This window comes from Colossoma macropomum, unplaced genomic scaffold, assembly GCF_904425465.1.
Source record: "Colossoma macropomum unplaced genomic scaffold, Colossoma_macropomum, whole genome shotgun sequence".
Taxonomy (NCBI): Eukaryota; Metazoa; Chordata; class Actinopteri; order Characiformes; family Serrasalmidae; genus Colossoma; species Colossoma macropomum.
In genome coordinates, this window is record NW_023495902.1 from 422,334 (window position 1) to 444,131 (window position 21,798).

The following is a 21,798-nucleotide window of genomic DNA, read 5'->3' on the forward strand; positions in this document are numbered from 1 at the left end:
AACTAGAAGAAAATAAGTAAGGAAAGCTGAGAGACCAACAATGTCCGTCCTTATTGAAAAGGGTTCCACTATTGTTACAAGTCAAAGAACCCTAAAGTTGCTAAAAGTGTACACCACTTGACTGTATTGGCTAATCCTGTCCTAATCAGCTGTGATGGTGCACCACCATAAACACTGGAAAGGATAGAGATCACAGTCAGGCAAATATCGCAACAAAATACCGAAATACCTTCACTTCATATTTACAGCTAAAATTAGATTAATCCTACTTTAGATAGAGGGCCAGTTGGTCATGAAAACACAGGTTGTGGTGGACCCTCCTTGTCCTTTTAAAAAGACTTTCGATCCAGGCTTTGAAAACAGATGCAAACACCAAAAGCTGTTGGGTAATTTATCACAGCATAACTTTTAAAATTTAGAAATGTATGACATCGTACATTCATAATTTCTGTGATACAGTATACCTCAAAAACAAAGAGAAAACCACACAGTGAAATTCAAAAGTAAAACAGATTATAAAATTTAATTAGAAAACTATTTTCAGGATTAGAGGAACATGAACGAGAAAACATGATTATAAAAATGGATACAAAAATCGTAACGGGTTATCACATTAACAAAAACACGTCATCGCACACAAATCTTAAACAGGCTTCACTAAGACAAAAGCTTGAGGAAAATCAGCGGCCTAAAACTCTAAAAGTAGAGGTAGAGAGAAAGAAAGCGAGAGAGATCCCCAAAGACTTGGTCAAAGCTGTTATGTAAATTGTATGAAGATCAATGTTAATCGAATACATAACTTCTTATTTGCAATATTAAAACCAGTGATATTTTCATCTCTATGACTGATCCTTAAAGTGCATCAAAACGTAGTACTAATGACTAAACAAAGAGCACTGGATAATATTAATCAGCATAGGCCATTTGGGCAGCGCCAGCTTCAATGACCCTGAGTGGTTCCAGGAAGTTTGTTAAAATAGCTGGTAGATAGGCACAGAAACTAACTGGACAGTGTCCTTCTTAAGGACATCAGCAAGAAGAGTCGCCCTCAGTCAGGCTAAAGGCCTTCAAAGTTCATCTTTCACCCACTTATATTAAGATGGCAAAACCCAGTACCAAGTCCTGTACCATACGTTGTAAACATAATTACTAAACACATCTAGCACCACATATTATTTTTGTAGAATTCTGAGCTACTGAGGTAAATCTAGTTAAGATCAGTTAATTTGCATAAATCCTAAAGACTGAAGAGTCTTCAAGAAGCTTCCCAGCGTTCTTAACTCTGATTTTTCTAATTTATAAATATAATTCTCTTTGCAAAATGTTATTTCTTTGTGTCACAGCATAGGCAGCTTATTTAAGGTGGCTGGTATTACTCCTATGTGTTACAAATATAATCATATAGAAAATATTCTATATTAAAAAGATTTGAGCTTGATTGTGGAAGATAACCTACATCATCCTTTCACTTCAGTACACATTATGCAATGTAAATCAAACTTAATCAAATACGTAACCTCTCATTTGCTATGTTAATATTATCTCTAAAATTTGTCCCTAGGCTGTACTAAAACCTAATGCTAATGACTAATTAAAAGAGTGTTTGATGACACTGATCAAAATATTTAAATGTTTGTAGTGACACAAATGTTAATGTTAAGTCCAGCTGTTCCAGCTGTGGCTCAGGAGACACTAGTTTCTGCCATAAGTGTCGTTGAATCTTGACTGAAGATAATCCACACACTTCACTGGAGGATATTTGTTTGATCCATCAACACAACTTATCATGACGTTGTCATCCGGCTGCACAAAGAAGGCCAAACTCTGCCGCGTTCTTGAATCACCACCAGGGGGCAGCAAGACTCTATGGACCTGAAGGAGTGAAAAAAAAAAAAACAACAAAAAAAAGGTGGTCAACTGAAATGTAAGGATAAGTATTGCTTTACTGTGTGTACACATAATTTATTCAGTTTTGCTTTATTTGTTTTTGTATTAGGTTTTGAATTAATAAGGATATTTACAGCAGACACAAACACATCGCTGGTCCATCTCTGCATCAAGTCTGCAATGTTGACCAGAACAGTTCCAGAAATGCTTTGAGCGGAGATATACTCCCCTTTACGGTTCATGACCTAAAAAAAAAAAAGGTTAGGTTTTATACATTTTATGTTTTGTTGATTTTTGATGTGAAAGACGTAAACCCAACCTCTGCAGCAAAACATTACAACAATACATTTTTCTGCAAATGGTAATGCCCAGTTATTTTATTCGACGATGACTCTAGAGCTTAATGAACTCTCTGACCCTTCATAACTTGTGGCAACACTCAACAACCATGGGGTCTTCTAAGCAGCTGGCTGAGCATCTGAAAATGATGCCTACAATGCAGGGCTTTAAAAAGATATCAAAGCATTTCCAGCTTGCAATTTCCACTGTCTGAAATGGCATTATGAAACGACAGTTACGGAGAACTGTGGAAGTCAAGGAAAGATCTGGAAGACCCAGAGAACTCTCAGAACTGCTCAAAATGCAAGGCAAAACCCCCATATGACAGCAAAAACCTGCAGGATGGTTTAACTGAAAAGGAGTGATGGTGCAATGTTACTTGCACAAACATGATCTTCATAGAAGACTCATCAGAAGGAAACCTCACCTGTGACCTCATCACAAAAGTCAATGTTTGAAATGCAAAATATCTAACAAAACAACATCCAACACCTAGTTAACACACTATCCACAAGCTAACAGGCTAGTAACAGTACAGTAATACAACATGATACACTACAATATAGTGATAGTCCAAGATTTTACCATTTTACTGTCCTAAACTCCATTAAAATGAGGCTGTAGGAGATGTAATTAATTTGTCCTGCATTATCAGTCCCGTCACTCTGCTTTCTCACCTGCAGGCCGCCCTCGCGGCTTTGGAAGAGAAGAGTGATGCTGCCATAATCAGAATGCTCCCCACAGCGGATCTGATCTTCCTTCACAGTCTTTACTGGAGGGTAATACAGAGAACGCAGGGTACTGCCATTCTCTTCACCTTAACAGCAAAAGAAACTAATTTTAGGGCCTGGACTGGCATCACATCTCCAAAAGTGGTGGAGCAAAACTTGTGGTTTCAAAAAACAAAAGCATCCACAAACAAAAAAAACCTATGACAAAATCGGAAGTTTATCTTTTTTCATTTGGTTTAAGTCAACATTTATTTATATAGTGCTGTTTACCACAGGTGTTGTCACAAAGTAGCTTTACAGAAAATCTGGGTCTGAGACCCCATGAGTGTCGTCAAGGACAACAGTCGCAAGAAAAACTCCCCAAGAGCAAGAGGAACAAACCTTGAGAGGAACCAAAACTCAAAGGGGGAACCTATCCTCATCTAGTCCACATCAGAGAGCAAAACAATAACATAACAAGCGCAATATGAAAGTGAATATGATTTTACAATTAATATACAACATTGAACAAAAAGAACAGGGGAAAAAAAATGATTCAAGTTGGTTTCACGCCGCAACAGCTAAAGTGGACCTAATTTCACATGGGGTTATTCAGTGATTATTCAGATATTTTGCAGGGATGCAGTCACTCTGTTACTGTCACATTTACCACCATGATTTCTGTTTCTTTGTGATTGTTTTACCAGCTTGAATGTAAGGTTTCTCATCTTGACCAAAAATATGTTCTGCCATTCATGTGCCAAAATTAAAAGCTTATCTTTGCTATTACTTTACTGCTTATCTGGTGTTATTAACAGCAGCATGTGCTGCAAGAAATATAAGACAGTTTTTAAAGAATAAAATGTTAAACTGGCAGGCTGATGTGCTCTGAGAAAAGCACACTCTGGTGTTGCATTCTCTCGTTTGGTGTGGACCATCGTAAAAATGCGTTGCCAGCAGCAGCAAACTCAATCAGGGGTCACCGGTTCACGGTCATAACACGTGGACCTGAATAAGGTGCAGCGTCCACACAGCAAAACAGAATTAAAGAAAAAGCTCCAAACGAGGTAGATGTGACAGCGACCTTAGCACAGCAAGGGAGCAATGAGAAATATTCAAACATTCAGTAGATTCAAACCGTGAGCCAGTTCATTAGTACATTTAATCGCAGTAACAGCATCATTACCAGATCAAAAAGCTGCAGCTCCTCTCACTGAACACCAACTCACAAAGGCGTTAACTGTTTGGGAAATGTCCCGCCCCTGAGCTGAAACAGAGGTTCTGATTGGTTCTGCCAAAGAGTTTGACTCTCTCTGTTCGTGTCTAATGATCAGTGCTCTGTGTAGTTTCATTTATTTATAATGTAAGTGTCATGAACTCAATCAGAAAGTGGTGGGTCGTCTCTGCAGTACTTTGAAAAGTGGTGGGTCAAATATCTGCTCGCCACTTTTGTTCTGGTGTACTACAAAAAAAAGCATACTACAAAACTGACCAAACAATCTGAATGTGACATCTTATCTGAGCATCCAATAACCTCCCTTGATGCTACTGGACACTCCAGAGTTGTAATCCAACACTCATGAACTCCTAATCCTTATGGTCTCTAACTAGCCTCATGTACATTCTACTGCATGAACTCCAAACCTCTTTCTTAGTCTTCTGTATCTGCCTTATATTCTCAATTATGTACACACGTATTAATTGCCACTCAGATACTCCATGTGCAGTTTGAGTAGCCCACCACTGTATAATCCCATTCAATTTCTGTAATCTCTGACTATAACTTCATTTTCCACTGCTGCCCAAAAAAACAGGAAAAGATTCCCTTTTTGATTCTTGGTCTTACTCAAAGTTTATTCTTTGTGCCATCTCAGAGTTTTTTCCTTGCCATTGAGACTGTTGTCCTCCACTCCAAGATTAGGTGTCTAGAACTGATTTTCTGTAATGCTACCTTATAATAATTGTCCAAAAGCTGCATAACAATATAATATACATTGAAAAAGAACAGCAAAGTGCAGAGTTTGTGTGTATCAAAGCATTGAACATCATTTAGCTTACTTCCAATCTGCCTGTGTGCTTTGAGAAACACATCAGGGTCTATGCCAAGACAGAGTGCCATCACTCTGAGCACTCGGAGCGAGAGCTTCATACAGCGTTCATAGAAGGACACTTGGGTGGCGCAAAAGTCATCAACACCATCTGAAGGCCACTCCTAAATGAACTGACAAAAAAGTGACAGATCTTCTGGGTTAACAAACAGACTTACCCTGGGGAAAAAAAAACACCATTAAAAAAATCTTCATCAATATCTGATGAGTGTTGTGTTGCAAAAGAAGACGGAATTACAATGTCTGTGCGCAGAGAAGTCGTGTTAAAGGCTTCCTTCAAGTCTCCTGGACGGCGAGGATTCAAACTGTTAAAATCAGATTGATACAGATTAGATTAATTTAAATACATCAACAATAACCAATACCTCCACTTTCCCACATCAGACACAAAGTTGTAGGTTAAGCTACCTTTCTCTCTCTAAGGAGACCCAGCCATGATTCACACTGTTTGAATAGCTGCCACGACTGAAGGGTCTTTTCTCCTCCACAGGAAGCAGGAAGAACTTCTTAGAAATGGCCATGACATTATCCACCTGCAAAAATCATGTAAAGTTTTAGTTTCTATTAGCACATAAATATGCAGTGCATAATAATAATATTAATAATAATAATAAGAAGAAAAACTATTTTCTTTTTCTAAAGAGTTTTTCTAGATTCGCTCAGACCAAACTGTAAATTGTAGAGACATTAAACTTGGTCGACAGGCAGTCGTCCCTCCATCATCTCAGGCACACTATATGAGCCCTAATGGCCTCAAGGGAGCGCAATAGCACATCCAAATGCATTTGGCTATTCTGAAGATGGATTCCAACAATGTCCAGGGACAGATGTAAATCTCTGGAAGGATGTAAGAGGTTTATTACTCAAAGCTTTAAAGGAGCGCATAGAGAAGAAAGCATTGACGCCAATCATGAAACAACGTTAAATCACTGATTCCTAAATCTGGTAAAGATAAAAGTATTTTATCTGATAATACTGATAATAAATCCTTTTGGGGGATATCATTACAAGACTGAAGAAGGGTATAAGTCTTGGATTTACTTGTTATACTTGAATATGACACAAGGAAGTGGGTGTATTTTGTTTTTAAGCTTATATAAAGCATTGCATTCTGTTAAACACCCTTTTAAATAATAATAAGTCAGTCGGCATATGACACTACCTTAATTGAAAAAATGAAAATCAAATTCATCACATTTCAAGTTCATAACCAGTTTTCAAAAGCTTCAGATCTACAAGTGAATGTAGATACATATGAATTATTAATTCTACATGCCTATTCCCTGCAAACTCTGTAAGACAGAGATTAAGAAGGAGATTCAATATTTGGGGATTGTTATCTCTAAGGATAAAACAACTGGCAACATGAATATTTGGAATAATATAGAAAAGTGTAAATTAATTCTGAATAGGTGGGTGCAGAGAGAGGTCAGAGTCTTTGGGATTATCTAAAATGGATAGTTTGTCCCAACTTCTTTACCCGGCCTTCTCCCTATGTATATTAGTGAGATGGATTATGCCAATAAACAAAATTGATGTGCAGCGTTAAGTCATACGCATAACACAGTGGCTATCAAACTTGATTTAATGCACAAACATACCTGGGCTAAAGCCCAGGGTCCCCTAGGAATTCAGGGCATCTGGTTGGCCTTGTTTTTTTTGTTTTTTTTTTAATGTGACATAATGATATGTGGAAGTGACTCCCACACTGAACTCTCAGGGTGCTCGCCAGATTAGCTGCTTACATGCTCAAGTTCAAAATAAGTAGCACAAACTCCAATCCCCAGGCAGATGGATGCCACAGATTGCACTCAGGATTTTTAATGTTTGTGTGTAAATAACAGCTAATCTGTCATTTACCTTCACAGTAAACAGCAGAACAGGACACAGTCTCACACTGATAGTTTAGTGTAATGAACTAAAGACTTTGGTTGTTGGAGCAGCACTCGGGCGACTGAACACCTTTCAGTCATAATGATCAGTATAACAAGAACACTTTAAACTGCAGCTCTTAGTTTTAATTCTCATGTCTGGAGCAAAAACTCAATCCTATGACAAAGTCCTCCTCTGACCGTGTGACCCTACGGTGTTACTTCTCTCCTCATGACTGGGCAACGTGACTCATTTCTCTCCCCTGCTGAAATAAATCAGCTTAGACCAGCATGAAATCCCTGAATCACTGTGAGACTCCATGTCCTGTTGCACTGTGACAGATGAACATGACAGATGTAGCTGTTATTTGCACATAGAAATGTTAGAAATCCTCAGCGTAATCAGTGGTGTCATGCGTGCGTTAGCTAACGGGAGTCTGATTCTGGCATAATTATCTTGATTTCATTCCAATGAAATCTGACCAGCAAAAAAAATCAGGTGAAGCTTGGTGACCATCATAGTCTTTGCTGGTTTAACCTATTCATTCCATTGAAGCTTGTGCTTAGACAACTACCAGGTGGATTTTATCTACTCATCAGAGGCTTTTGCATGAACTTGTGGAGTCTCATTAAGTTTGATTAGAGATTCAATTAAACTGAAACTTGCCACTGAATCATGACCTTTCAGTTCTGCTGCACGAACTCTCAAAATCAGTGTAACTGTTAAGCCTAACTCAACCGTTATGAGCTGTTTATTAACCTTAGCTGTTTATCTATTACAGGGGTTCTTCTTCTTCTAGATCACTGATTTCTTCTTCTTCTTCTTCTAGATCACTACATTACTGATATGCCAGAACAGCGTGTCTGAGCTTCTCCGCCCAGATCAGAAGCCCCTAATTCCACTGTTGTTAGTTTGTTGTGTAATTTGATGATTAGTTTGTGAAACTTGTCTCGTTATCTCTCACACCTCCTCCTGCTCTATTCCGGTGTTCTTCAGGTAAACAAAGCCCACTTCAGTGAAGGCCCTCCGCACTTCATCACGGAGCTCCTGCAGCTGCTCTCTGGGAACGTCGTCGTCGGTGACCCCGAGTCTGTAGGCGTCGAAGTCGATGACCGGGATGGTGTCCATGCTGAGCACCGGGCTCAGCAGCGTCCATTCGTCTTCACATCGAGGAGAGCGAGCTGTGATGGCGCTAACGAAGCACATCACTTTCGTTCTTCTTCTGGGATTTTGGCGGTCTGTAAGCCTGTTATGTGGTGCATTAGCGCCCCTTACTGGACTGGAGCGGAGCACCGACATCAGGATTTAACACTTCAAAGACTATGTTCACATTACCAGGTTGAAGTGGCACAAATCTGATTTTTTGCCCTAATGTGACTCAGATCTGATGTTTTCAGAGCTGTGTGGACACGCAAATCTGATCTTTTCAAATCCGACCTGAGCCACTTTCATATGTGGTCCTAGATCGGATACGTATCTGATTTGTGGTCATGTGACCTTAATGTGAACGTTCAGATCAGAATTCATGTGTTTTTCTTCCACTGCGCTGCGCCATCATTCGGCGTTACCATGGCAACAGCGCCGAACAGAAGTTAAAGCCTGTAAACGGTGGAAAAGCAGCTCATCTCACCTTTTTCTCCTTCGTCTCGCTCTAATAATGAAGCTGAGAGCTGATCAGAGTTAATTATCTTCTCAGCGAAGCTCGTTCTGCTCGTTAGTTTGTGCTGATGATGAACGTGATTCATTCACGTGACGTTACTGAGTAGGATGAGCTCATGAGGGTCATTTCAGGACGCCGGTTCGTCACATTAATGACAGATTTGAATGACTTGCCTAAATGAGTGTGAACCATCGTGTCAGAGAGATCGGATTTGAGCAAAAAATCGGATTTAAGCAATGAGGCTTGTAATGTGAACGTAGCTTAAATGACAGTCTGTGGTTAATAATACGGGACTGTGAGCGGTTTCCTTGCAGCTTGTTAAGGTACATACTGGATCTGTCCCCTCCTACTTCTAACACGCAACCTCCTAAAACCTCCCGCTGCTCACACGCAACCTCCTAAAACCTCCTGCTGCTCACACGCAACCTCCCGAAACCACCTGCTGCTCACCTGCAACCTCCTGAAATCACCCGCTGCTCACACGAAACCTCCTGAAACCTCATACTGCTCACCTGCAACCTCCTGAAATCACCCGCTGCTCACCCGCAACATCAGTGGCATCTATTATTGAGAACATTTCCTCTATTCTCTTCTTTCTTTCTTAAACCACTGAGTTTTGTTGAGAAAATGTGAGATATAAACACTGAGCTGCTCAGAGTGAAAGGAGGAATATTTGATGTACTTGTACAGTTCCGATAAAGAAAGTGGCATTTTTACATAGTGCTTAAATGAAGTGTTTTTGTTCCAGAAACACTAGCATTAGCAAAAAAATACAAAGAAACAGAAGATCCATTGTGATTCGATGAGTGTTAGCAAAGCCTTTTTGGCAAATCTCTCCTGGATGAAGTCTAGTATTTACCATCACAATATAAAACCTGGTGTATCGAATCAGTTCTTCTTTAAATTAAAGCACGTGCTTTATCTGAATTTATCTAACCTTCATAACAAAATTTTTTCATTGCCAAATAACACATTATTTCTACTGTTTTTGTGTTTATTTGTGTTTATCCCAATGTTAGAAAAGCAAATACAATACATGCTGGTGTGTGGATTGGCACCTTTAGGGCATCAACTTTTGTTGAGACATAACAATACAAAATAAACATGTAAATTACATTGCCTTTATTATTAAATGGAAGTATTTATTTTTGGTGTGGGTGGGGGGCATCATAGGGCCCATGAGATTTAGTTACGCCACTAGTGGAATTTAATAGAACCAGGCTTCTTCTTGCCGTACACTGACCTTCTTTACAACTTTATCTGCTCTTTTAGCAGATGGTGCTGTGCTGTGCCAAACCTGTGAGAGACTAACATGTCAGCAGCTGTAATAAATGTAAAATATGGGCTGCACTGGGCACTGTGAGGGTTACTCTTTTCTAATGTGTTTACTGTATTTAGAAGCCTACTGAGCTTTAAAGAGGATGAGGCAGTCTAAACTGTCAACTCTGCAACCAAAATATGTACATTATATGGACAAAAGTATTAGCACACGTCTCTTAATCACTGAATTCGGTGTTTCATTCAGTTCCATTGTACAGGTGTATCAAATCAAGCACCTAGCCATGCAGTTATAGTGCGGGTTGCTGAGTGCTGAGGTGCGTAACGCATAAAAGTCACCAACACTCCGCTGATCAATAACTGCAGAGTTCAAACCTCTACTGGCATCAACGTCAGCACAATAACTCCATCTCCATCTCAACTTCTACTGATGGACACCTCACTGCCTTCAGGGTGCTGTAGAGTTTTCATTGAACCTGCAGAACACAGGAGCCCACTCAGATATTCAGGTGGACTCAGCCGACAGTATTGATCCTGAAACTATATCACTTCATGATAGAGGTGAAAGATTAATTAATTTTGTACTAAAATCACAAAGTGTAATTTTCAAACTGTAAGAGCTGCAGCTTTAATTCTAATCTATATGATCAACAACACTTAAGATTTTAGTGGGGAAACTTGACACAGAGCTGGTGAACTGCCTGTAGATGAGTTAGACCAATCAGAAACAACAAAAACACCCTGTGACATTACAGCCACGTATAATTGGCAGTCTGGAGCACTGTGATCAGCGTTCAAGCCTTAAGCCAGAAAAAGAGGAAGTTCTGGGCTGAAGATAACAGAGCTGGGTTTATAGAAAACAGAGTTTAAATCGCAGCCAGAGAAAAATATCAACAAGATATTTTTGCCAAATAGTTTAGTCCTGTTTCATGATGCAGTACAGAAAGACTTGAGCTCTGCAGCTGCAGTTCTTTGTTTTTCCACTAGGTGGCGGTGGTAATGTGTCGTGTTTCCGCTCTAAATCAGGCGGGAAATTTAAATCATCAGCTGTCAGTTACAAAGATAGACGACAGACACAGACACGCTACTCTGAAGATTAATATTATTAATATTAGAGAGGTGAATGTGGGGGAGGAGTGGGCTGTATCTGGAGGAGAGGATGAGGAGGGAACATGTGGAGAAGATGAGGAGACAGTGATGGAATAATGGACATAAACTCAGATTTCTACTGATGAAAATCATCAGACTCAGAGTGAAGGAGGTCAGTTACTACTGCTGTTATATATCGTAGAAAAGATTTTATAGGATTTATTGGTGCCTTTGGGTTGTACTAATTATGAAATTTTCACAAATCATTATACTAAACATTAATTAAAGCCTTATTTAGGTTTTAATAATTTAACTATGATTATAGAGCACTACTCTTCAATCATTCTGTGAAGAAGAACAGGGCGATTGAAGATTAGAGCTCGAGGAAAAAATAGAAATACAAATGACAAACCAACAAGGATCCCCGGTGTAATGTTGATGAACAAGATTTTAAACAGTTTAATTAAGAATACTGTGGTGCTACTGAACCTGCTTACCAAACTGCACACTGACAGTTAAAGTGTAACTGAGTTTAGTGAACATCTGTCAGATCAACACCGTGTTTGACAGTTTTATTATTGTTCAAATACATTGCAGGGTTAGTATGAGGAGGAAAGTAACTTTTAAAGATATTGAATTAAACTGGTATATCAGTATATTCAGCATAGCTATTTTACTTTTTGGTGACTATTCCTGAAAAAAGATTTTTTGAACTGCTGAACAGCTACTGCATTCTTCATTTGTTAATTTAGAAAAGTGTGCATGGCCCTTATATGGTGTACATGTACAGTCCTGTTGAAATATATTGCATAAACTAACTGAGTTACTTTATTCATTACTAAAAATAGACAGAACTTTTGTAAGCCCCCTTGGGGTAGTTCCCCAAAGCAATCTTAGACTATGCTACCCCAATTTTGTGAGGAGGGGATTCTGTTTCACACTCCACAAATGAATGAGTCTGACAGAAAGTTGCATGAGACAGATTTTCATCAATAACAATAGAAATGTGGAATTTAAACCACTGCCAGAAAATAAATGAAGGAACTAGGTCCAGGCCCAGCACAGGGATACTCAAAGCTAAAAGCTGGTCAATGTCCCTTTACACTTCCACAAACACATGAAAAATGTAAATACATTATAAACAAAAATAAGAAGCAAAAACTATGCCCAACAAATGATTACAAAAAATCAAACACCATGAATTTAAGGAAGAAAAGTAATGACAATGTGCTTCTCCTAGTGCTAGCAACTGGCCTAAACCAAACAAAAACAAATAAAATCTAAAAAGAAAAATAAGGTCACAATAAAACCACTATCAGCAAAGGGTTTCTCAGCAAAAATAAAGAAAAATATAAAAGATAAAGAAGGGAAAACGGTGGCCTACAGGCACCCTGGCCTTGAACTTTTGGTTACTTTGGTTATTTTGATGAGGAACCAATATGAGAATTCTAGGCCAATGCTGAGATATTTCATGTACAGTCTTATAAAAAGTTTGAACATGTTTTGGTCAAATGATATGTTTTGTAGTTTTTCCTAAGTGAAAATAACACGTTGACTACAACTAACACACGTACATGACACTTTTCTGCAAATTTTAGTGCACAGTGTCTTCTTGTCTTCTGAATTTAACACATGGGAGGGGGGAGGGGGGCACCTAATAACTTTTGCACCTAATAACTTGAGGCCGCTACACATCACTGTTTTATAGTGTTTAATGTAGGAACCACTATATAATCAGTCTCATTCCATTTCCTGGCTTGATATTAGTTAGTTTTGAGTTAGGCTCTTGGGTGAAAGCATTCAGGTTAGAGTGCAAGGACATGAGGAGTAGTGCTGCCTGGTGTTGGGAAATGTACATGTTCTCTATGCACGCAAGTAGTGCGCATGCGTGGTGAAAACGGTAGCGACCAGCCTCCAGTAGCAAATGTTCCCTGCGTGATTTGCACCCCACATTTGCACTACCATGGTGAGGCATGTGTAGAGGATATTACTTTCACTGGCACTGCCTGATCTGTACCGCAGGTGTAAGCATTTTATGGCAGATTAAAATTGCAGTTAAGCTAGAACAAAAACAGCCATATTCTTTTGTAGTGATTACGTGTGTATTATGCATTCTTTCTTACTTGGTTGGCGAGCTGTTCTACGTGCTTATAAATGAAAACAAGGAGCTTGAAGGTGTGATTATTTACCTGAGCGATTTTGCTTTGTGTAAAATGGCATTCCTGTGCCCAATCCCATTTCACCCCTCACCGCTACCACTCAGCCCTACACCTCCATATTGCGTGTTCCATCTAGGGGTAGGGGGTCCTGATTCTCGTTGAGATAGAGGGGTAGGGCGAAGTGTTAGCACTACAAGACCCTCCAAACAGAGGCTTGATAAGGTTGGCACCTCACCGACTGTTTGCCACTACTGGTCACCCTTGAACCACCCAGATTATTGTCCTGTATACAAGCTCTAACTAGTTTAAATCTCCTCAAACAAATTTTAAATGCACAGAGACTTTTATTTTAGAAAATAAACTAAGACACATTACAAACATACATACATACATACATACATCATCTAAACCGCTTATCCTTCTGGGTCACGGTGGGGTGCTGGAGCCCATCCCAGCTGTCATTGGACGGACCTGGACAGGTCGCCAGTCCATCGCAGGGCAGACAGACATACATACACAATCACACCTAGGGGCAATTTTAGCACGTCCAATCAGCCTGACTGCATGTCTTTGGACCGTGGGAGGAAACCGGAGTACCCGGAGGAAACCCACACAGACACGGGGAGAACAGGCAAACCCCACACACAAATGACCCTGGTCGCCCAGCCGGGAATCGAACCCAGGCCATTCTTGCTGTGAGGCGACAGCGCTACCACATTACAGTGCTGGGGTGTAATGTGGGGTGCCGCCCCCCACATTACAAACAGCTTATTAAATTTAGTAAAATTATTTACTAAACTGATTTTTACTAATTTACTAAACTAACAGCAAATACATTAAGAATCAGCCACTGGTCACCGGTTAAACCATTAGGATTCTTTACACTGTGATAAACCCATTAAAATAACAAAACACATTACCATCATAAAACCAACAGAAACACAATGGTACTTGTGTTTTTTTCCGACGGCTCACCAGACAGAGAATTCGAATTATAAACCCACCCGTTTCTGTCAGGCGGGAAAAGAGAACAAAGTCTCGGATTTCCCAACAGAAACAAAACTAAAACTGAACAGAAGGAGGGAGAATTCCTTCTCTTCTTTCTTTTTCTTTTGAAAGAGACAGAGAGCAGAGAAGGAACCTCGAGAGGAGGTTGGAGAAACCCGAAAAGTGAGGGGGGAGTGCAAAACTCTCAGCCCTCATTACCCAAATTACCGGCTGTTTCTGCTGACTCAAAATGAGACGAAGACACAGCAATGTGTGTCTCCTTCTACTGCGCTTATGAAGCCTCTGCCCAGGTGTAGGACGTCGGGCTTGATGGGACCTGGGACCTGTGCGTCTGTCGTCTCCCGCTGGTGGCCGGGAGCGCCGCAGCCCTGGAGCCAGCCCTTACACACAGACTGTGGTTCTGCAGGGTCGCTATTTGCAACAGTGCATCTAGATTGTACTGCGGATAAGCCAGCCGCCTTGCGCCACAGCACCTCATGTAGCCGCATGTAACACTGGAGTCCGCGAATACAACACACTTGGCGGTAAGTCTAAACAGCACATGCAAGAAACAAGCCCTTAGATCATATCACATAGTTAGGCTTTTGAAATGATTTCCCATCACACACCTGGTTGAAATGTACTTTTTTCCTTCTTTGCTTTGAAGTGGTACCAGTGTGAAGGCACGCTGGCTGGGCGTGTAAAGATCAGCACAGTTCACTGTGGAACTGAATATTCTGGCAGATCATCACCCAGAATGTTTAGAATTAACCTGTAAAATATGCATCTACTTTTATTTAACATACAGATTTAAACATCAACAAAACACGCAGCGATTCAGCATCGATGAGTGGGTATTATGAACTAACCATAAACAAACAAACAAACAAAATAAGAAACCACTGTAACAGAAAGAAAAAAAACAAAAACAGATGCTTCTTCAGTGGAGACATTCGTAAAGACAGCTGCACATCACTGGTACATTTAGTGAACCGAAAACATTAAATATGCTAGTTTACATTTTTAGGTTAGTTTGATTTTTGTTTTAAAGGGGAGCAGATTTGCATTTTATACAGAGATTTCAGGCATGCATTTTCTCCCTCGCTCTTTCCCTCTTTTTCTCAAAGCTGCGATAAAATCAACCGTGTTTGTTTATGGTTATGAATCGCTGCATGTTGTGTTGATGTGTAAATCTTTATGTTAAATAAAAAAGGAATTATAAAATTTTTAAAAAGTGCATCAGACTCTAGTCTTTTAAAAATCTTTTCTTATAGTGTTCAGTTAGCATAAACGATCCAGATGATGTGAGTAGCACAACTCTAGCAAGACTCTCATGCTTTTACAACAACATTGGAAATTTGTCTGCGACAGTGAAATTGCTTAAAAAGTTGTTTGGTGAAAGGCCGGCATTTGACTGTGTTGGAAATGGCATCCTACAGACCACTTGTGTACTGCTTCTGCCCAAAAGTAGTAAGTAGTATAAAGTATTTGACCAACATGAATTTCCCCAGTATACGCCACAGAGACCGATGACATACTGCTTTGGCAAAATATTCCAGTATACACACAGAGTTACCTTCATCATATGCTGCATCCCAAAATGCAGTCATTTCAAGAACACGTAACCACTGACATAACCACCTGGATATTCTAATAGCTTTGGATTCAGCCTTTTTATACATTAATAACGGTATGATGTAAGAAATGTGTCCAAATGCTGCTGCAATGCTAAAGCCACATCTGTTTTCTTTGCTGATCTTGCTGACTATTTAACAAAGTTAACTTACTGCATAGATAACATTGATAACAGTAACTCACTGAAGTTGGTCTCAGCTCAACACTGGATTTTCAGACTCCCGTGTGGAGTCTCACTGTTTATTATTCACTCAGACTAGCTCATATTACCAACTACGACTGTAATGAACAGAGGAAAACAGTTGTGTTTGGAAACCACACAGGTTTCCCGCACAGATCAATCCACAGCTGTAATGTTAACATTTTTTAGCTTTGGAGATGTTGTCATGTTGCCAAAAATATCAATGTATCGATGCATATTGAAACTGAACAGTTAACGAAATTTAGGTTGGTCCTCTCGCAAGTCTTGTGCGGGGCGTGTGATTTTCTTGTGGCTATGATTATTATTTTAGCAGCAGTTTATTTTTATCGTTGTTGTTATTGTTCAAAGTTATGATTATTTGTTTAATTTTGTTTAAAATTATTAAATATTTTATTTATTTCACTGTGTTGTGGGGTAGGGCAATAGGTGTTTGAGTTTCATTTTGTTTAACAAACTTTGTGGAATGATTATTGAGACCTGCTCCTCATAGACAGGCAGGTTTAAGTTGGTTATATTTGTAATATTTTAGTAGATGTCTATGGATTTAATAGGTCATATATGAACAACACTCTTCTGGCAGAAATGTTATAATGTATAATGAACATTAGTCTTAAATATCCCTGTGGTGGGTGGTGATTTTAATAAACCACCTGATCTGTCGTTTAATAAATTCCCACACAGAAGAGTTTCTATCAACCCAGTTATAGGTAACTTTTGTCAAGCTGTAAATCTGGTTGATGCACATAGATACTGTTAAAAGATGAGAATTAGGAGCATCAGTGAAACAGAGTCTTATAACTTTAACACATAAGCCAAAAAAGACCAACGTGGATTATTTTGGGGCCAATTACTCTTTTAAATTCGGGTTATAAATGATTGGCTTGACTCTTTTTAAATAGGATGAAACCCAGTTTAGATGAATCTATATGCTGCCCTCAGTCTGCTTTTTTCAAAAATTTGGATTACTGTGAATTTATAACCCAAGATCCTTTTTCTTGATTTTTACAAAGCTGTTGATACTTTAGAGCATTTATTTATTTCTTGAAGTTTTGAATTAATTTGGTTTTGGCTAAACATTTAGCCCGCCCTACATTTATATGTTCTTGATTTTCTAGTCCATCTTCGGCTTAAAGAATAACTTTCTTTGAACGGTCGTCGACACGCACTGACTCACGCTCAAGACCGAAACACAGAGAGCTTTTTTTGGTTTGTCTCAGGGCCAGACAGAGCTGAGCCATCTGGCCGTAAACATCTGCACAATGCTGAACCATTTCACCTTTTTCCTGTATAAACTCTGCTGTACTGTATTGTACAGCACGCTTAAAAACAAGAGACATATGATCTGAGCAGATAAAAGGACGTGAAGAGTCGTGATTGACGGCATTATTGATTAGACTGTTCCGTTTTTGCTAATATAAAGACGCTAGTTTCACTTTCATTTCTGTCAAAAAGCAATCAGAAGATGTGATGATATATTTTGAAAACCAAAACTGACTGTAATAACTTAAAACAGACTAATTATTTGGCTTAATTAAGTCACGAAAGACAAAAACAGGTAGGCTGTTGTTTTTAATCACATTTGTATAATATTTTATGATACAGGTATTGGTAGGGTTCATTTAGAAAGGCCATTGCTTTAATTCAGAGGTTTTGGTATGGCCACATTCCAAATGAGCACTGGTTGGATTTATTTACAGCGGGCTTGGTGGGATTCATTGAAAGTGGACATTGGTTGCAAAGAAACATTCATTCTAAACCACATACAACATGTTTGGAGTTATTTTTAAACATACAGGTTTGTGTTGTGGAAAGAAAATCTTTCTTTTGTATTTTTTGCAAAAGGAGATAAATACTAATTAGGCCCTGGTGTTGAAGAGGACTCGATTTTTTGGGTTTTGTATTGACCCAGTCTCGCTCTCATTTGGACTTACTTCTTTAAGTATAGTAAGCGGCCTATCAAACTTTCTAACCTCCACAAACACGTATTTATTGAAAGATCACAGTTAAGCATATTTATTTCTAAGCTGCTGAATGAACAAAGAGACCGCTATTCTCATGATGATGTTGTGGCTTTGAGAGGGTTCAAATTTCTGTGAAAAAATTCAATAAGGCTACAAACTGCATTCCACTCAGTCTAAGAACGTTATTTAAAGCACACTTCTTCGTCATACAGCATTTCTTCACTCTCAGCTGGCGAGGTTAGTATTTTGGATGAAGTGTGTAATAATTACTTCATCAGGAATGTGTCCTATTTTCAGGATATAACAGTGATCCCAGTGTGCTGCAAATGGAGTTTTGTTTCTAGCTAAATTAAAGAAACTCTTTTGAAGATTCTACCGTCCATGTAAGGTGTTGTTGTGTAAGTTCTTTGACACCACATCTCCTCAAAGCTTCTTCTGTAAAAGGGAGGATGGAACAGTCCAACATATATTTCACGTCTGCTCCCACCCTAAAAATGAATAGATGTATGTTTTATCATTTTTATGGTTTAATGGGTTTTTACAATTCCAAACAAATCACACTGATTTGATAATGCTGTATTTTTTCTTGTATTCTGGATAAGTTTCATATTCTTAAATTGACCTAGTTTCAGACTATTTTTTTTAATATAGAGTCCCTTCACACATCTACGCAGCATTCTAATACGTACAGCATTCTAAACAGTATCGTTGGTGTCCACTGATACTTCTTCGTAGGTATGTTCTTTCTTTGTACGTACGATGTGATGCACATCGTCCCCAAAGATGAATTCTTTGTGATCTCTTGAAAGATATCTTAGAAGGCTGTGACACCTGAGGGCAGGTCCTGGAGTCTACGCCAAGAAGAAATTCAGCCAAATTTAAAGAAAAACTTTCCCCAGACTGTGCGAAGTTGGTCAGTTTTTCTTTAAATTTGCTTTACAGGCTAGATTCCAGCGTCGGCTTATTTACATGAAACCTACTATATCTTAACAGGCAATTGAATATTGTACATCATTTATGCTCTCATATACTAAACACTAAACACTAGCGGACTATAACCGACATGTCCAGACATGTATTAGCAATTACCTGCCACCGCCACCGGAATTGTTGCTGTCATTTTTGTCCGTCACTGGTTAGAGCATGTTTAGCGATTAAAAGCAGTGGAAGCGTCAGATTCAGAATCTCTTAGGCATGTCAAGGCAAACTGCCGGAGAAAACCTGTAAGGTTAGTTAAACTAGGTCTGTAACGGAATCTGTATTCTTCTCATAGTTATCATAATTGCGAGCGCCGAGCAAACGGACGAGCGGCTGCTGGCACGGGAACATTTACAGGCCGCTCACTGCTGCTGAACTCATGTCAGAAACAATCCCTAGAACTAAACCAGTAATAAACCAGTACAGACAGTAATGGTGACCTGACCAGCTCAGTTTCTCTACAGCTTCATAGTGTTTAGACCATCTGAGATGGTAAAGAGAGTGTTTCATGTGATGCTCGCTCTAACAACCATCTTTAATTTGTGCTGAGAGGCAAACCCAGTCCTGTAGCTGAACAACACAGATCAGAGCCAGTTTAAAGACAGCACGTCTAAATATTACTGAACCTTATTAATATGTTCATACTGCAGGTCAGAGCTGAATACAAATAAAAAGTCGTTATTTCATAAAAGTAAAAGTGGATACAGGTGGTACTTGTTACCCCTGCCTTTAGCCCTAAACTGTTAGCAACATGCCATGTATAAGCGTAGCTCAAGCTGATCAGTGCATGAAATGGAAATAAAATGAAACCCTTTTTTTGTTGTTTTTTTTTCCTCTCCTGTACCGAAACCGAACCGAACCATGAGGTCCGAACAGTGGTTTGTGCCAAACCGTGACCTTTAGCTTTACACCCCTAAGTTAAACTAAATTAAAATGATTACTTTCACATTTTTTCCAGCAGTAAATGTGATTTCTGTTAGCATACTGCTGTTAAATTAATACAGAAGACACCCTGCTTTTAAAGTGTTTTTAATGGCTGAGGCCTAAAGTAGATATTTAAAATAGTGCATATACATTCATATCAAAAACAATATTTTCTCTAATGCCGTTAAAACATGCACATATCAGAGAATGTGTGACTAAAATACAAACCACAACACGTGGAACTTGTTTTAACCCAAAAATACTTTGTCCTTCTCAGAAGTGCATGTGGCAACTGCTGGTGAGCAGCAAGCTGCTTTGAAGGCTTGCGGTATAAGGCGCCGGTCGCCCACAATGGTGCTTGAAAGAGTTTGAACCTTTTAGAATTTTAAATATTTCTGCGTAAATATGACCTGAAACATCATCAGATTTGCACAAAGCGGGTCACACCACTGTAAACAGATGTTCACATATATTTGCCACTCACAAATATATAATATAATATTTTCTCTCATTTGTTTATTTGAGTTCTCTTTATCTACTTTCGAACTTGACTGAACATTTAACGATGTTTTAGGTTATATTTATGCAGAAATATAGAAAAGTATAAAGGGTTCACAAACGTCAGCTCCACTGTACGTTTCTGCACACAGCTCGGAGGTTTGTTAACTCAGTTTAAGCTTTAAACTTTTTTTCTTTGCAGTTCCACACGTGATGACGTCACGCCTGTTATTATGTGTTAAAGGTTCCTGTTATTATGCGAAAAAAAATCTGTCCAAATATTCAGCTTTTTCGTCTTGTTTATTCACATCGCGTTTGGTGTGTGACGCGCTTAACTCCGTTTGCAGTCCATGTCAGTGTGTTGCACTGCTGAGCTTAACGCTGCTAAGCCTGCCTGCCATGCCTTGGTTGTGAAATGTGCACAAGGAGCAGAACATCTCCGCAAAGCTCCGCAAACTGAACATGAGGTAGACTTCAATACTTAGTTTCGCTTCGTTTATTACGTCTGTAAACTGGTCTGAAATGTTTGAGGGCTACTAATGTTTTTTTTTTTGTTGTTTTTTTTAATACAGGGTTCTGACAGTGATGAGGCCTGGGCGCAAGTATTTGTTGGGGTTCTGACTGTCATCAGTGAAGATGTGCCTCTCCTCAGATCACCTTGACCCAGTGTCTACTGCCATCATTGTTGGGAGACGTGTTGTGATAGACAATCTATAGATTAGATACAGAACCTACCTCAAGCAACGTGCCTCTTGTTTCAGCTGGCATATGCTTTACACTTGGATTACTCTAAAGCCACGAAAAACACTTTCAACTTCATTCAAAGAGCGATGGTTGGCTTGGGAGAGAACAAACTTTCACTGCCAACTCTTAAAAACCTCCTGTTGAGTTAGAATGTATAATCAAGATTAATGTTAAGACGGCTCACTTAAGACAGTGGATTCATTTTCTGTCGAAGTATATTCAGTTCATATATATTTTTTTGTGTTGCTGCCATATATATATATGTACGCAGGTGTCTTCTTGTAAACCAGTGCCAGCCCTATTTTCAGCCCTTCGTGCCTCTTCTAAAAAAAATAAAAATGTGTATAAGTGAACTTTAAACTGTCAGTACCTTGATTTATTATGAGGAACTGTAAATGGGCGTATTTCGGAGAGAATGGAATCTACCTTTCATTCATGTTTAATGGATGTGTTTGAAAAAAATATATATTATAAGCACAGGATGAGAGGGAGAGAAAGAAGCTGAAGGAAACTGACGGGACTGAAGAGCAGATCTGATTGAAGTTAGTGATCAAGAGGAAAGCGCGCGAGAGAGAGTTGTATAAGCTTTCGGTTAAAATTAATACTGGATTTAACTATATAATATTTAATATAATACAATATTTGTCACTACGACCATGGAATTCTGTCACCCAGCTTATTAAACATGCCTACAAAGCAAAATCACAGTCTTCTTGAGACTGAACTGATCTCTAATCGTAGAGGACATAGCGTTTGTTACATTAGCT

At 39.1% G+C, this 21,798-nt stretch overlaps 1 protein-coding gene across 1 annotated transcript; it reads right to left on the bottom strand.

Moving 5' to 3' along the window:
• Window positions 1-496: 496 nt before the first annotated feature.
• Window positions 497-8,131, bottom strand: si:dkey-10o6.2 (uncharacterized protein LOC100124608 homolog). The gene is made up of 7 exons (XM_036563938.1): window positions 7,883-8,131; window positions 5,453-5,577; window positions 5,283-5,349; window positions 4,995-5,148; window positions 2,904-3,043; window positions 2,022-2,132; window positions 497-1,872 (listed from the first exon to the last, which is right to left on the bottom strand). Exons 1-7 carry the CDS (start codon window positions 8,120-8,122, stop codon window positions 1,693-1,695), a joined length of 1,017 nt encoding a protein of 338 aa, XP_036419831.1. The 5' UTR covers window positions 8,123-8,131; the 3' UTR covers window positions 497-1,692.
• Window positions 8,132-21,798: the final 13,667 nt, after the last annotated feature.

Bases quoted from the DNA above. Each gene is read 5' to 3' on its own strand.
- si:dkey-10o6.2 (XM_036563938.1), bottom strand. From the start codon at position 8,122: ATGTGCTTCGTTAGCGCCATCACAGCTCGCTCTCCTCGATGTGAAGAC. The intron at 5,350-5,452 runs GTAGCTTAACCT...TGATTTTAACAG, and splicing joins GTCTCCTTAGAGAGAGAAAG to TTTGAATCCTCGCCGTCCAG. The intron at 1,873-2,021 runs GTAAATATCCTT...TCACTCCTTCAG, and splicing joins GCGATGTGTTTGTGTCTGCT to GTCCATAGAGTCTTGCTGCC.